At 44.1% G+C, this 16,498-nt stretch overlaps 1 protein-coding gene across 1 annotated transcript in view; it reads left to right on the top strand.

Moving 5' to 3' along the window:
- GPC1 (glypican 1) overlaps positions 1 to 16,498 on the top strand; it is a 212,826-nt gene that overhangs the window by 107,821 nt on the left and 88,507 nt on the right. The window contains exon 2 of the mRNA XM_063166492.1: positions 1 to 159. Within this exon, the coding sequence (XP_063022562.1) occupies positions 1 to 159 (159 nt within the window). The remainder of the gene's footprint in view (positions 160 to 16,498) is intronic.

Below are 16,498 nucleotides of genomic sequence, written 5' to 3'. Positions count from 1 at the left end.
GGGAGCACCTGCGAATCTGCCCACAGGGCTACACCTGCTGCACCAGCGAGATGGAGGAGAACTTTGCAAACAAAAGCCGAAGTGAATTTGAAGCCATGATGAAAGAGGCTGGTCGCTCTGTGCAGGCCATCCTAACAGCACAGCACAGGAGCTTTGACAGTAAGTAAAACCTGCCTGCTTCCTCTGCTCAGGATCCACTCACTGCTCACTTTTCCAGGCACTGTTGGAGCCAGGAGTTGTGTTTGACACGTTTTTCTCTGCATCTCACTCAACACTTTGTGTGAAGCATTGAGTTGCTGGAATTGTAGGAGTTGTAGCTCTGGCAGGGTTTCTGTAAGACCAAGACATTTTGAGATCTCCATTCCAGAGCAGCCACTGGAGGAGCCTGGCAGACCCTGGTGTGCCTTGGCACTGACACAGCTGGGACAGGCATGCTAAAATCAGCTCCTGCCACAGCACAGTAGCATTTGAGGCAGTGATGTAAAACCTGGCACTGTGCCTTGAACTGTAAGCTGAACAATATTGCAAAGGTGACTGGATAGGCCTCAGTAGGTGGGGAGAGTTTAAGGAGACATGGATTTTTCTTGTCCTTTCCATGTAGGTTGCAAGTGAAAATAAGGTTAGTACGTATTGGATCCTATAACTGTCAGTTTCATACAAACATCAGGAAATGTTACAGAGCAGGAAAGCTCTTAGAGATTGTGGTACATAAGATGTTGTGGAGAAACATTCTCTCCAAAGTCCAGTATCCCTCCTAACCTAAGCAAAGGCTAAGGATGGCTCTCCTACTTTTATTGTTCCCTGAAAAATCCATTTTGCAGTGCACAGTGAGCCTGGAGGTCTGAAGGCCACTGTAAATAAATGGTTTACTGACAAAATTGAGATGACCTGTGATTCAGCAACTGTATCCATTATCAGATTTTGAAGAAGGTCAGACACTCAGAATCATGGCCCTCCTAACTTTATCAAACAGTCATCATCACGGAGTTACCGTGAAAAGGAGTTGGGAAAAGAAGCTGTAATAGCCAGAAAGGTGGAACTGGAAATTCAAGTAGTAAATAATAGATCTAAAGAAATAAGCCTGACCTTCAGGCTTATAACCAAGATGATGAAGTGCTTTTACACTAAATAGGAAGAAAAGGCAGTGCATCTCTGCAAAAGGCATTGTGTGCGTGGCCAAGGTTGGCCACAGCAAAGGCATTCCTTTATAAGCTCAAAATTAATTGATTTTCACCTGCTTTAAAAGGTGACAATCAGGATTTTTCAAAGAGCCTGACAATGGTGGTTGCTCAGACTGATGTCTGAATGGGACCTGATGTAGCTGCTGCTGAGCACAGTCCCCAAGCTCTGAAATCCAGCCCTCCACAGGGGTTAGTGCTTGCCACCCCCTCTCTCCACTCCCTGTCACTGCACTGGCTGCTGTATCTGCTCTTTATTTTCACCACAGCCAATCCAAAGAGCAGAGTTCTGCATCTGACATGTAAGGGAGTGCAAAATTTGATGGAAGTGTTGAGGATTATACTAATAAGCAGAAATTTCCTAGTGGGGAACTGGTTTAGTCTAAGTGTGATGTTTTGGTGGATTAATAATAATAACAGTAGTAAGAGTAACAGTAAGCAAAACAAAGTATATAAAAGGGGGATGCTTGTGTTGTCAGTTAGAGCCATTTGGTTTTATTCCCCAGTATTTTATTTTATTTTGGTTTTATTCTCCAGAATTTTACTAAGATAGAGCTTTATTTCTGTGGTGCATACCCAAGTTTCTTCTAAGTATCAAACAAAGTAAATGTTCAATAAGCCAAGTATTACTTTTACAGACCATAATGCACAGATCATTGGTGTTCTGTAGTGGGAACAACCTCACTTGAGCCCACAGGCCAGGAAGATGTCTCCTGCTCCCATTATACCCTTTTCATGTGCTTAACTACCCTTGTAATCAATGCAGAGTTCATAATTTATGCAAGACATGATTAAAAAAATCATCATATTGTGTCTCAGTTTCACCTTTAAATAGTGCTATTAATTTTTCTTTAGCTACTGCATAAATGGTTTGAAATTGAGGGAGTTCTGGTGATGGGGCAATGGGATCACCTCAGCTCCTGAAACAATGCCACAGAAACTGCCCTAGCTTCCAGGAAATGTTATTAATCTCACAGTTAACAAGACTTTTTCAGGTAGTGCTGCTTAGAGCTGCTCAATAAAGGAGCTTTTTATGTCACATGGATGAGTTCTAGTCTTGCTGGCACTGGATGCCTGATTTTGTTGGATTTCCTCAGCAGCAGCTTGGAGTGCAGCTTTTGGGGTTTCAGAGGTATCAATGCACAGCTTGTCCTCACATTAGTGATTTCATTTGGCCTTAGGAGGATGGGGATGTCCAACCCTTTCTCAAAGTATTTGTAGCCTGGAGATCAGATTATTCATGTATTCTCTGCTAGCAGGTGTGGCACACTGAACTTCAGGCCTGGAGCTGTCTTGTTTTTGGATTGATCACAGCAAATCTCGTGCCTGTAATCTCACTGCTGATCATGGCAATCATCTCTACTTGTAAATTCCCCAAGCTCCAGACAGAAAATAGCAAGGCCACAGCAATCTGCCTCTGAAGTAATGTTCTCCATGCCTGTGGTCAACATTTTGCTTTGGAGAGTAATTCATCCTCGCAGGTTGTGGTCTGTAAAGCCCTAAATTGTCAGCACGCCTCTGCTCTGAGCTGCAGCTTTGTGTTGTTGCAAGGAATTACAGAGGCTGTGGTTTCAGTCTCCCTGGCTGCTTTTGGGGCAAGCATTCTGTGTCCAAGAGCTGAGTGCCCTTTATCTCATACAATAGAGAAAATGCACGTGTGAGAGACAGATGAGATGCAATAGGTGCAGCCCTGTATTCAAAATGAGGCGTGTGGAATAGGATCTACAGTCTGAGTGCTCTCTCTGCACAGCAGAGGACACATGGCTGGAGATGCCCTTCCTCCAGGATCTGCCAGGGCTAAATTTAAACAGCCTGTGCTATTGCTTAGCTGCTTACCAGCACATTTGTTGGTTTGCTTTATGTTACTGTAGTTAGCAGAATTTGGAGACATCAGTTGCAAGCTATACATGTGGTCATAGGCTTGCTGTTAACCTTTTAAGTGAAAAGGTAGCATTTTGCTCTACAACCAATTGGCTTTATTAAAAAAAAAAAAACAAAAAAAAGAGCCAAAAGCACAGACCATGAGTGATGGGAGCATATGCTTTTGATAACTCAGTGCTAGGGAGGATGTTGTGGTCAGAGTAGAAGTATTTCATTTAGAGGATTAAAGGCACAAAATCTTTGTTAATTCTGATGGCCCAGGGCTCTTGGTCAGACAGGGAGGGAAATGTAGGTACTTGGGAGCAGGGCCTGTACCAGAGTCCTGCTGTTAGGTTGGTTTTGGTTGACATTTATTTGCCTGAAAAAAACCTATATATAGCCTATATTTAGAAAGAAAAACATGAATAATAAAATTAAAAACAAGCGAGGGGTCTTAACGGGAGCTGGGATACAGCCTCTGTTGAGACTCATCCTAAATACTGTTTTAAAGGTGCTTCCAGCATTGATTGCAGAGTGTGCTTCTTTTCAAACTGGTATCTTGTCAGTGAATGGGGAAATTTCAGTATCTATTATTAAAAAATGAAATACCTTGACAAGGAGCTTTGTCCATGCAGTGGTTCAGGATACAGCTGTGAGCCGGCTGTGCCCCGTCTGACAGCTGCAGAACAGGACTGGCTCTTCAGGTGTGCTGGGACAGAGTTACAAACATTGCTCAGGTCTGGGGGAGATTCCTGTGGAAAATGAGCTTTTTTTGCTTATTAACAGCTGCATGTCAGTGTTGCTCACAGTCATCAGAATTCTGAGCTCCTGTCCTTCCCAGTACAAATTAAACTCGTACTGCCATACTCTGTTGCAGCAAGGAGCCTGGAAAAGCTTCTGGGCTGTTCAGGAGAGGCTCCAGCAGTGATTTGTGTGCGTGGTCAGAGCAGTCCCTTCCCAAGGCCGGGCAGTCAGCGGTGGCTGCAGAGGGCTGCAAAGAGGGAGCAAGAGCAAGCGGTGCTTGGAGTGACACTGAGGGGCTGCAAGCAGCAAGGAACAAGGCTGTTTTTCTAATCTTTGTGAAAGCTCAGTTGTTGAGAGTATAATCTTTGTCTGTCTCTCCATTTTCTCCCTTTTCCCCCACTTAAATCACTTTTTAATAATGCTGCAATGTTGCGCCAGTCTTTCCTTTTGGTGCACTTAGCAAGCAGTCCCTGTGTGACTGCTGACCTTTAGCTGTGAGCCAGGAAATCTGTCCTTTCAGAATTGTTTCATGTTTTCAGGAAATATCAACAAGCCAAAACAAAAATACCTTGGCTTTAAGTCCACACTGCACAATCTAAAAATGATTTGTAGCTCTCATAAAATCTGTGATTTTTAAGCTATGACAATCAAATGCAGATTAAAAATTTTGTGGTTTATATCTGGCTGGTCATTGGAAAGCTGATGTCATGTAAAAGCTTTCTTAATGCTCAGTCTTGGTAGCTGGAAACTGCATATGCAGAAACACAGACCATGCAGATAATTAACATCATTTGAGAGTTAGTTTCAAACAGTTACGTATTTCTTATGAAGATGAATCATTGTTTTAAATGTTACAAGGTGGGAAACGTCCTAGAAGCTGTTACACACTGATGGTTAAAATTTTACAGATTTCTAAAGGTCCCTTGTTTAAAGTTCAACCAAATGTGTCTTTGTCAGAGGAACAGAGTTATATAACCCTCAGTACCTACAGCTGCAGCCCCTAAGAGCACTGTTGGAGAGAGGCATATATAAACATTTTTGTTTTACATTCTTATATACTGTGAATGCTTAAGGAGTCTGATCAGGAGGTTGTGGAGTAAGCCCAGCAGTCAGAGCTCTGTTCTGGACTACAAAATCCAGACCTGAATCTGAATTTTGCTGGCATTTTCTCAGTTGATGGGACCATGGACCAAGCCCTGATGACCTGAAATTTTAAAGTATCTGAATTTGGTGACCCATGCATGAAAGAGAGATGCAGGACTTCTCTGTGCAGGAAATGATGGACACAACACCTGAGCAAGGGTTATCTGGGCCATCAGGGCTGCAGTGCCTGAGTCCCCAGACGTGTTGTCCCAAAATCACTGCTCCACACTTGCCATGTCCTGCTGCCACTGCTCTTGGCCCTGGTTGTTTCCTGGAGGCATCACATGGTTTGGTGAGGTGCGGTCTAAAAGGTACTCTTTATTTAGAAACAGGGAAGAAGTGTTGTGCCTTAAAATGTGGAAATGCTGCTGTGATTAGAAATCAGTCCCTTTGTTTCAGAGGCTGTGGAAGGGAGCACTTGTGGAGTGAGCAGAATTGCTCCAGCAGTCACGGGCTGCACTCTGTGAGCTGCCTGCTCCCTCTGCCCCTGGCACCAGCACTGGCTGCTCCCTAGGGCCAGCAATTTGAGTTAGGACTTCAAATGTATTGCTTTTGATCCAGAAACCCCTAATTGCCCGGGAACACTCTTTCTTGTGGTGACTCCCCAGGCCAGGGCTCTGCCCTGGAATTGTGGCGTGTGGCTCAGTTGGTGGCCTTGGCCATGGGCTCAGCACTGTGGGAGAGCTCTGACCTCTGCAGCATCCTTGGGCAGATGGGAGGCAGCAGGCTCAGCTGTCCCTCTGGATTTGTGCTGGGCACATGGCATGGCTTCCATAGCTCACCTGAGCTTGGTCTGTCCTAGCATCAGTCTTGCATTGGCTGCCTGCTGTCTCCCAGCTGAACATCCGCTATGAAACAGTGCCTGTGCATGGGCATGTTTTTCCAAATGGAAAAGAATGAGTGGGCCTAGAACATTTCAGCTCCTGAACAAAAAGCTGGTAGAGTCAGGGAGACTGAGCTGGGGGGGGACTTAAGGACAGGAAGATGTTTGATCATCTTTTTTTAGTGGCGTGACAAAGGAATAGGAGGAAAAGAAACCTGGGAATGAGTCTCTTTCACTGAGTATTCATCACCTGCACTGCATTTTTGTGACAGGCCAGGGGCAACCTTTTTGGTGAAATTGCACTACTAAAACACCATTGTTTTGTGCCTCTTTCTGCACAGTGCTTGGGCAGCATCATTCAGAAAAAGCCCTTTTGTCCTACAGCTTTACCTCTGGGATGTGTTATCAAAAGGATTTAGAGTCCATCACAGATGATTCCTCTGGCTCCCATCGACTTCCTTCCCTTAGGGTTGATTTGAGGATGATACAGACAAAGAGAGCACCTCCTTTAAGCTGAAATAACAAAGCAGAGTCTCAGGTGGATCCAGGATAGAGGAACAAATATGGGGGTTCCCTTGGAGGTGTCCATAGGAAAAAGGCAGCAAACAGCCATGCTCACTTCATACATTGTTCCCCCCAAGGAACCACCTTAAAAACAGCCCAGCACAAGACAGGATTGATGCTAGCCAGGCTGTCACTCCCCCACAGTGAGAGTCCAGAGAAAGGAGATGCTTTCATGTGTGGTGCTGAGCATCTCATTTGGTATTTATGGGTTCCTGGAATGGGGTGTGGTGTCTGCAGAGGTGCATTCCTGGGCAGACAAGATTAATCCTGACAGGTCTCTGCCTCGGGGAAGCAAACGTTTAGGCTCACCTGTAACAGCTCCAGCACCTGGAGTTTTCTCTCTCCTTACAGCCACTTCTCCTCACATACAATCTGGAAGGCTCTGCTCTGTGCTGCAGGGTATATTGCAATGTTTGTGCAGCACTTTGCTTAACAGATGGCATAGGCACAATATTTTCTTTTATTGAAAGAAAAGAAAGCAAAACTGGAGTGGCTGGGATGAGAGCACTGCACTGGGGTGCCTCATGCAAGGGCCTGCACACCCCAAGAGATGAGCTGCTTCATCCTTGCAAAAGTCAGGTTAGGTGGAAAAGGTACATCAGGCATCTGAGTTTCAGCAGCTGTCACCATGTTCTGTCACACACTCAAAAAATCTGCCTCTGAGTGCTCAGAGAACAGTGAAATGTGCATCTGCTTGGGGGCATAAAAGAAAGCACCTGCTCTTCTGAGATAGGGATAACACAGGCATATTTTGCAAGAAATTAGTGATGCCCAGATAGTAATCTCAGAAGAAGGTGTTGACAGAGTTTATTTTAACATTCAGGACACAGTGCATGAATCTCTTTGAAAGCCTCTGATTTCCCAGAGCAAGCAGCCAAGCAGCCTAACTTTTATCCCAGATGCTGGTGTTGCCCCCAGTGGCTGCAGAGCCACACTCCCAGATGGCTGGATGGAAGTCAGGGCAGGGAATGGGAGATGAGCAGCTGAGCTTTCTCTGCAGAAGAGCCTGAGTCTTGAACCACTTTGTGCTCAGCCATTTTCTACCTGGTCTGCTGGCTTCACGTGAAGCAGTTGTCACTCTTCATCTTTCTGATGCCCAGTGTTTCTCCTAAGAGGAAAATAATGGGATTTCCTGGGCTGCTTTTATTGCAAAGAAGTTTAGGTGCTCTGAATCAGCTCTTGAGGGGATATTTTTGCTCCAACTTGATGTTTGACAAGAATTTAGTCTCTGTTCCCAGCCAGGTGCTGTGGATATTTGGGAGCATGGGGGGCTCCAGCAACAAGATGCTGTCCCCAGCTAGAGATCAGCAAACACAATGAGCTGGGAAATATGCTACTGAAATATGTGGCATGTCCTGACATAGGAGCTTAGTTATTTTGAGTACTTCAAGGTATCTGTTCTCATTTGAGATGATAAAAGTACTTTGTTCTGTCTCACCAGAAGGGCTTGCAGCAAACTGTTGATTCTGCTTTATTAATTATTGCCATTGAAGCAGCATAGAGCCAAGAAGTGCTGTAATGCACTGCAGGGCATCCTGCCTGTCTGAGCCTCAACCTATGATCCAAGGACTTGGTTTGAAAACAAAAATAAACAGACAAACATCTGGTTTGGAGAAGTGGAGGGAAGAGATGAGTGGAAGGTCATAGCATAGGTTTGTGCCAGAGATGGGAACAGAGCTCAAGTCCCTGGGTGTTGAGTGAGGTGCAGGAGCACCTCTAGTTCATAAAACAGTGATCCTCTTCCAGTAAGACACCAAAAAACATCATGTCATTCCCTGTCTTACAGGGATATCAACTCTGTTCTCAGCACCCCAGCCTAAGAGGGAGCAGGCACTGCCTCTAAATGCTCTCTGGTCATTGGTATTTGTGTTTTTTCTGTGTAAGGCCCCTTCTGAAGTGGAAGTAATGATCCAAATCATGAGAGAGGTCTGCAAACAGCTTGTCTTAATGGGGGCAAGTGTATAGGAGTTTTTTGGTGTCAGGTAACCTGTTGTGATTAGAGGAGTTGATCTGGGTTTTGGAGTGTAATGTGTGTACCAGTAGTGCCAATAAGAGCTTGAAGGTGATGGCTGCCTATGAAAAACAGGCTGAGAATTGATTGTCTGCGGGGAGACTCAAAGATAATCCTTTTTTGTGGTTACAAGAGGCTGAATACCTTCCCTGATGAACATTTCACCTTTGTATTTTCTATAGCTGCTTATGGATGTAAACTGTTCACTTATCCCCCCCCTCCCATCCTTATTTTGTTTTCTCCCTTCAGGCAAATGCAGCTTCTTGCATTTAAAAGCACAGTTAAACTGGTGTAATGTGTGCAGAGCTTTTTCCAGTGCCTCACTTCCTGTCCAGACAATGTTGGGGTATCTTAATTCTATTTCTTATATTTTCAGAAATTACCCATGGTAGAGGGAAAGAAAACTCTCATTTTACCCAGCAGTTCATAGCTACTTCTGAAGAAACCAGATGGTGTTGCATAATTCTCATTAAACCTGTAGACTTGGCCAAGACACCAATGGGCTGAGTTTGTTTCACTGCAAAGAAAAGCAGAAATCAGGAATCCCAGCTTCTCTCAGGCCTGATATTACAAAATGTGAGTGCAGCATCAGGTGCTCTGAGGTGGTGACCCAGGCAGGATTAACAATGGGTTTTACTTCAGCTTGGTTGGGATCTTTAGGAGAGTGCATGGGAAAAAAGATTGAGGGATTTTAAAGATTTGTCTTTAGTAATACTCCTCCTAATCCACCGCTTTCCCAGCAGGATCTCCCCTTTGCAGGAAGTTGTTTGACATTGCTCAGCAGTGATTCCTGCTGACCAAGGGGTAACATCAGCACACTCTTCACCCCCAGGCTGGAGAGAAACAGTGAGCTGTTCATTAGTAGAGAAAATAAAAAGGATTCAGTTTTTCTCTCTGAAGCACCTTGTTATTGATTACCCACCTTTGTTTTTGCATGTAGTGCTGGAACTCATTTCAGTTTGTCTTAGCTCCATCTCCAAGCTGTACATTTTCACTTTAGTCACTATATCTGCCTTTTATTTTTCAAAGCAGTACAGTTAAGATTGTGAATCCATTTAAACTCAGTGGCTTAGAGATGCTGATTAAGGCAGAGGGTTATATAAAGGAATGTATATTTATATCTATGTATGTAATAGATGTGTGTATTTCAGTTGTGTTCTTTTGTAGGTGTTGCTGGGAATGAATATTATGGTATTTTCACATGTTGAGAGGTAACAAGCTTGTTAATTTGACTTTGGAATACCACAAATATCTAGTTAAATGTGAATGCTAAATTGTGGGTCTCCAGCTGTTCTTAAACAGAAAGGAAGCTCCAAATGAAGGAGACATCAGATACAAAAAAGAGGAGCAACCTTACTGTGAGTTTGAGGGGGATTCAATTTTTTGGTTTTCACTTCCAGTAGGGTTTATAAAGAAATGCAGCCCATGGTGACTGTCTGTGCTCTGCAGGGTCCCAAGCTGTATGGTAATGATAAAATAAACAAACCCCAGCACTCCCAACCTCCCTCCTAAAACCTGAGCCAGCTGTGAGCTGGGGATCAGCCTGTAGGTTAATCAAGGCTTGGGGAAATATGTTTGTTACAATTTGAGTATTGAGTTTGGATTCAGCTTTTTGTGTTCTGGAGATAATTGAGCAGCTTCCTACAGCCCCAGCAGTAGAGCAATTCCCTTGTAAAATGCAGCCTTGTTTTAATGCTGCTAAAAATGAATCAATTAGTCCTCAAGGAGTAATGAATGCCAATAAAAGTATTGTGTGGCAGCATGTAGTAAACTTCTTGTGGAGGAAATGGCTGGAATTGACTTTTCTGAGAGCAGGATTTCAGCTCTCTTCTGATGCACCCATCCGTGCCTGTGGCTCTGCTCCTGCCCTCCAGGTCATTAAGAAAGGCAAGGGCTTAGGTGGAAATAACCAAGAATAATGGATAGCCTCAATTTGCTGGCCTTGTGCTTTATTTGTGACATCTGAGGGCAAAGTGGAGCATCCTGTTTGTCATGGTGCCCTGTAAATAAGGACTTGTCAGTGTCTGCTCTCCCGTTCTGGCTCACAGGTAATAATGAGAGGGGTAGGGTTCCTCCTCCTGCTCTGGTGCTGAGTGCTGAGGCTGGAGCAGGGGCTGATCCTCCTCCTTCCCACCTGCAGGTGAGCAGCAGAGCTGTGCAGCTGGCTGTAGCCATGACAAATACAGCCAGTATTTTACATGTCAGCCTGGATTGCTGCAGCTCTGAAAATACACGGCTGAGCTTTGTCCAGCTTGATGAGCCCTTTGAGAGCAACATTACCTTGTTTCTGCAGGATTTGGCCTCCTGTGCCTTTTGTATCTGCCATGCAGCTCTCAGCCAGGTTGGAGAGGACCAGGCTGAGCTAAGCCAGCCCAGCTTTCCTCTCATCCCCCTTCACTGCAGGTCACAGTGAAGCCCATCCCAGTGGTGCCTCTGCCTTCCTGGTGCTGCCTGACTGTCACATTTACCCAGTGAGGTGGTGGAGTCATCATCCCTTGAAGAGTTCAAAAAAAGACTGGATGTGGCACTTGCTGCCATGATCTAGTTGAACAGTTAGAACATCGGCTGGACTTGATGATCTTATAGGTCTCTTCCAGCCTTGAATTTCTGTGATTCTGTGTGATTCACCACCAGGCCCCTGAACTGCTGCACAGCCCAGCTTCTGTTTGATCATATCAAGCACTAATCAGCAGATAAGAAACACTAAATATTTTTATGTTTCCGTACTCCATATCAAGAAAGCCAGAAGGCAAAACACAAGAACTGAGATTTTTAATTTTTTTTTTTTTTTAGTTTAATTTGTGCCTCCCTCTCTGGCACAAATAAACTATTGATATTTACTCTTCATGAATGTGATCCTACACTGTTTTTTTCCCTCCCAGGCCCCTTGCCTCTTGCAGGACACATGAGAGATGATGTCTGCTGAATCATCACCATTCATTAGGTAGCATGGTGCATTATTTACTGTACATCAGCCAAATCCTACACTCAGAAATAATTATTAATTTCCTCATAAGCTAATTAAAGATCATATCATAAAGCATGTGCATCAGGAAGCTGAATTAAGGTTTCAGCAGCAGTTTGAATTTTCTCAGATCCCTCATTCCGGGGGTGTTTGGCTTTGCAGTAATAAGGCAGCCTTGAGTGGAGTCTTTAAAATAAGGCCCCATTTGCAGCAGGAGGTGCCAGCCTGGCTCCCTCCCTGCCATCACTGCCACTCCAGCATGCCAGGGCCCAGCAGCTTCTGGGGGAAAGCAAAGCAAGGGCAGCTGGTCCTGTTGTAAAGCACCAACTCCTTTCCCTCATCTCAGCCTCACACACAAGTAATGTTTTTGGCTGATCTTCCCTAACATTCATCTCAAAGCAGATTCCCAGCATGAAAGGTTGGTGTAAGATGTGCCAGGTAGGTTTGTTGTGAGGTGTATAATTACACTGGGAGCTTTTCAGTCTGCTCATCTGGAATTTGCATCGAGTATGATTAGTTAAGTGGAGACTTCTTTATTTGATTACCCCTTTTTTGTTGTTGTCTAAAAGAGAAAATGACACAGTTAGGCAGGAAAAGCTTCAGAGAGGGCTGATCTCTTTATTATATGTTTCTTTGGTGTTTGGCACAGTGTGGTTGAGAGCTTCCAGTTCTATAATAACAGTTATAATGAATGTGCATTGCCAGTGAAATTGTACTTCAAACATCACAGGTGAACTGATACAGACTCAAACTGTTACCTAGGAAGAAAATAGCTTTTCTTTGTTGTTGCCTTTAGACTGAGATAAGCGCTTCAGCTGGAGAAGGAACAAGTACTCTTTTACATTTTTAAAGTTAATGCACAGAAAGTCTTCACTTGATTAGCAGAGGTCCTGCATAGGATGGCTGTTTCATTGCTAAGAGTTTAAGTGAGCTATAAATATATTTTATGCCCTTGTACAAGTTCAGAGGACCATGAAATATAATTAAAAGATTCTGGGCGCTGCACGCATAGGAGCAACATAGGAAATAAACGTTTGACCTTTCTTACCTTTGGTCACCAGTAAGCAATTGCTCTCTGTGCTTCTTGCTGCATTACTGCTTTGGCTTAAATACAAGATTCAGATGCCTACTGAAAATGTTGAGTGAACATTCACAATTCAGTAGTTCTTCTGTCTGGATTTTTCTCTTCTCTGGAAGGTGCAGTGAAAAATGCCAAGCTATTAGAAGCTAACAATTACTTTTAATTATGCAGACCAGCTTTGGGTATGAATGAGAAAGAGATTTGGAGTCTATTGTTATTTCCTTTTTATCTCTGAAAACGAAACAAGAAATGCTAATCAAGACATTTTATACAACTGAAGCACAGTGTGTCTGAAGCAGTTCTGTTCTATTCCTAGCCAAGGGAAACTCCTTGTATATGTATCATACAGAGTAGGATCTGCCTGTGGATTAACATCCCTGAAGATTTACTGGGAAGCTGACTCACCAAACAGACTTCTCTGTAAAACTGAGCCAAGTTTTGACACTGAACAAGTTGATGTAACTGCGTTAGGACATGGCCCAGTGATTTTCAGGTTTCCACTGGGGAATACAGCTGTGACAGACTCATTCTGAAAGAAACCCAGAAAATTAAATACACAGTAACAAATATAAATTTTATCTCTTGGGGCCAAAGGAAATAGAACAAGTCCTTGTCTGCTGTGTGTAAAACAGAGGAAGAAGCCAGTGGCTGTGGAGCTAAGGGAAATGAGTTTGCAGGATCTGATTGTCTGTTATTTGAGTCTGTAGTCACTGAGCTGGGAGCCAGCCTGTTGGACTCAGCCCATAGCTGCATGCCACAGTCTCCTGAGCTCTGTGGGATCATTTTGTTGGCTCATCCCCCATGCTGGTGGTGCAGGCTCAGAGCTGGAAGCCCTTTGGTCCGTGATGCTGCCATCAGTAATGCTCCTGGAGGAGCTGGCAGTGTCTGTGGCAGCAGTTTGAAACACTTTTACTGGAGGTGTCCACAGTGGACTGTCGTTAGGCACCTGCTCAGGCATCTTCAAAGGGAAGGGAGGAGGCAGCCAGCATGAAAAGCTCGCTGTAAGCCTGCCCTCACCACCCAGATAAGAGCAGCCTCAGGGAGTGTGCCCAGGTGAAGTCAGGGTGGAATGAGTCACCCTGAGAAATCAGCTCATCAAACCCAAGTGCTGAGTGAGGAGCAGAAGTACAGCTGTGGGAATAGATGTCTTTATTAGAGCAGAGGTAAGCCCTGAGCAAGGCTTTCTAAAGAATGGATCTCTGACTTCTCTCTGCAACAGGCAGAGATTGACACCACCAAAAAAAATGCCATTGATACAAACTGGCCTTTTCTCACAGCAGCTCCTTCCCTGGTGTCTCTGCTCTTCATTGCAAGATGAATAGAAGATGAATAGACACACTCCTAGTCCCATGGCCCTTCTTATGGAGTGTAAAGCCTCCCTTGTGTTTAAATAAACATACACATGGCAAGGATCTGACACAGAGACTGTTGAAGTTGCTGGAGGGGCACTTCCATGGCCACTGAAGTGGACCCCATGGGGATATGGTGTAAAAGCACCTTGAGACATGGGTGTGAAAAAGCTGGAGAGGCTGAGTTTTACCAGGCTGTCCCTCCTGAGCGCAAGGACTGAGAATTTTGTTGCTGTGCAGAATCCACATTTGCAGAACAGAAAGAATCTCTGCAGAAGGTGACCTGGCTTGGAAGATGGGGGAAGCTTATCACCAAGAGAATATATAAATAATGGGTAACTTGCATGCCCTCCATTCAGGCATGTTCCTGAGCACAGAGGAGGGAGATTTGGGCAGACAGCAGTCAAGAGAAAACAGCCTGATCAGCAGCAGTCACGTCTGAGCATCTTGGGGATAGACTGGGATATAGAGGCAGAGAGGGAACAAGGATATTTCTTACAACATGAAAAACACATTTGAAGAAGCCAGGAGTGAACACTGTCAGCAGACACAGTTTGGGTTTAGTCTTTTTCCATTAAAAAAAAGTATGATGGGTAATTTTCATTAAAAGGGCTATAAAGATTGGAATCTCTGCTGTCATAAAACTTACAGGTCTCTGTAGTGCAATATATTTTAAAAAGGCAGGCACTTGAGAGAGCAGGTGATGCTACACAAACCACAGACCACAGCAGGGATAAAATACTTCCCAATCATAGCTGAGTGATGGGACACAGCACCTTGACTGCACGCTTCCACCTTGGGAATTGGGCTGTAATATTTGTTGTGCTCTGTACTAGAAGCTTCCCAAGCAACCCAGGAAGGAAGCAGCCACCAACAGCACAGTTAAATCTTTTCAGACCTCTTCTGCAGTCATAGCACTGCAGTAAATCTTGATAATTATTTCACTGGAGTTTTGTCCTCTTTGTATGTAAGGCCAGACATTTATCTGTAGAGTTTCACATTTAGGGTGTTTTGTAGTGATGGTAAACTGAAAATAGAGTACATATTCTCCATAATTCCAGAGAGTCACAATGAACTGAAACAATTTGGAACCTGAAATCAGGTACTGAGTTCTTTTTCTTCCGATAATAGAAATTCACTGTGTCAAGTTAAGCTGATAAAATACTTCCATTTCAGATTGCTGCAAACAGGCAATTTGGACAAGGAAGCAGTTTGAACTCCTATTAGGAAGAGAATTAGTTTTCAGCATGGTCAGATTAGCAAAACCAGTATCTAAGGACCAATTTCTAATTTCTTATTTAAAGTAATTGCCGATGTGCTGAACGAGACCTGTGTTCATACTCTGAGGGACTGCAGTCGTGGCCATGCTAGCATGTTAACAACTAAGGCAAAGTGAACAGTGCAAGCCCCAAAACGCAATATAATCCTTTATGGAGGCAGTTCTCACCTTTATCCCTAAAGGAGTTCTCAGCTTCATCACTCCCCCTCTCAGTGCACATGGCTGTTGTGTTTCTTATTTATACAGAATCCCCTTTTCACATTCTAGACCACTTCAAGTTTATACAAAAATCCACCTAAAGTATTATTTTGAGACTGGAAATAGATAGTATGGTTTTTCTCAGCTTCCACTTTAGGGAATTTAAGTGGTCAATTTTCAGGCAAAAATCTGTGCCTTTAAAGTAACAAGCATCAAAGACTGTTTTTAAGACGCTGAAAGACATTGAAAATGTTCAGGTAGTTAGCTTTGGATGATTTAATACTTGGCTTAATTTAAATCCTGGAAAGATTGAACTAATGCGTATCTTAAGAAGTAATTGCTTTGAGCAAGTGGAAAATATCATCTCTTCTTTATTCAAAGGAGTGTGTCTGTGGCAATTAGGATGGGACATTATTTTGGGCTTCCTGTGGACTGCTGAGTGACCAGGGAGGAAAAAATCACATCTTCCTGTGGTCACAATTTAAAAAATACCCACTTGTGCTGTCCTGATGAATCTTTGGCCACCAAAGGTCATGGTAGCGTTGCATCAGGAGGCCAAAGTGCTCATGGTGACACCCCCAAGGCAGGAAGGTCAGGAGAGCTGCATGTGTGACCACCCAAAGGTGCCCATGGAATGCCCAGCTTTGACACAGGCAGGTTTGTTTCATTATGAAAATTGTGTACTATTACCTTGTCTTAGACTGGTTTGCTGTTTGCTTTTTTGGGAAGTTTGATGCTGGAAATAGACACCCATGTTTGGAAGCAGACTGTGTTTAGACAAATTCCCAGGCGTGGAGGACAGGAGCTACACTGCTCCTGTTGTGCCATGTGGGTAAGTGGCTGATGTGTTTTGTGTGTCTGTTGCTCAGAACAGGGCAGGGAGCTGGTGGAGTCCCCCAGGAATGGTGGAAATTTCCTTTGTAAGTGTCCATGCTGGTGAGAAGGGGGTGTACAGACACTGCACACTGCCCAGCCCTCACCTCTGCACTCTCTGCTTTGCAGGAACAAATGCAGAAGAACAGGTGCTTCTGCAGAGCAAAGTCAGGTGCAGAGGGCAATGAAAGTCTGTTTGCTGCTCTGTAGGGAAAGAATCCAGGAGTGCTGAGCTAAATAGGAGATTTGGTCGTTACTCTGGCAGTTTTATGTAGAGCATTGTGAGAGAAAACTGAGCTGGAGTAAAGCAGAACACACCAAAGTGCTTTGCAGCCTGTGTATGCCCAACAGTGCTGAAAGCTTTTCAGTTATTCACAGACAGAGGAGAGCAGGGATGAGGTTTTACCTTACCTAACACCTTCATTGTTGT

Source organism: Melospiza melodia, chromosome 12 (assembly GCF_035770615.1).
Source record: "Melospiza melodia melodia isolate bMelMel2 chromosome 12, bMelMel2.pri, whole genome shotgun sequence".
NCBI classification, from domain to species: Eukaryota; Metazoa; Chordata; class Aves; order Passeriformes; family Passerellidae; genus Melospiza; species Melospiza melodia.
Note: the sequence above shows the minus strand (reverse complement) of the source record. Positions and strands in the feature narration are given on the sequence as shown.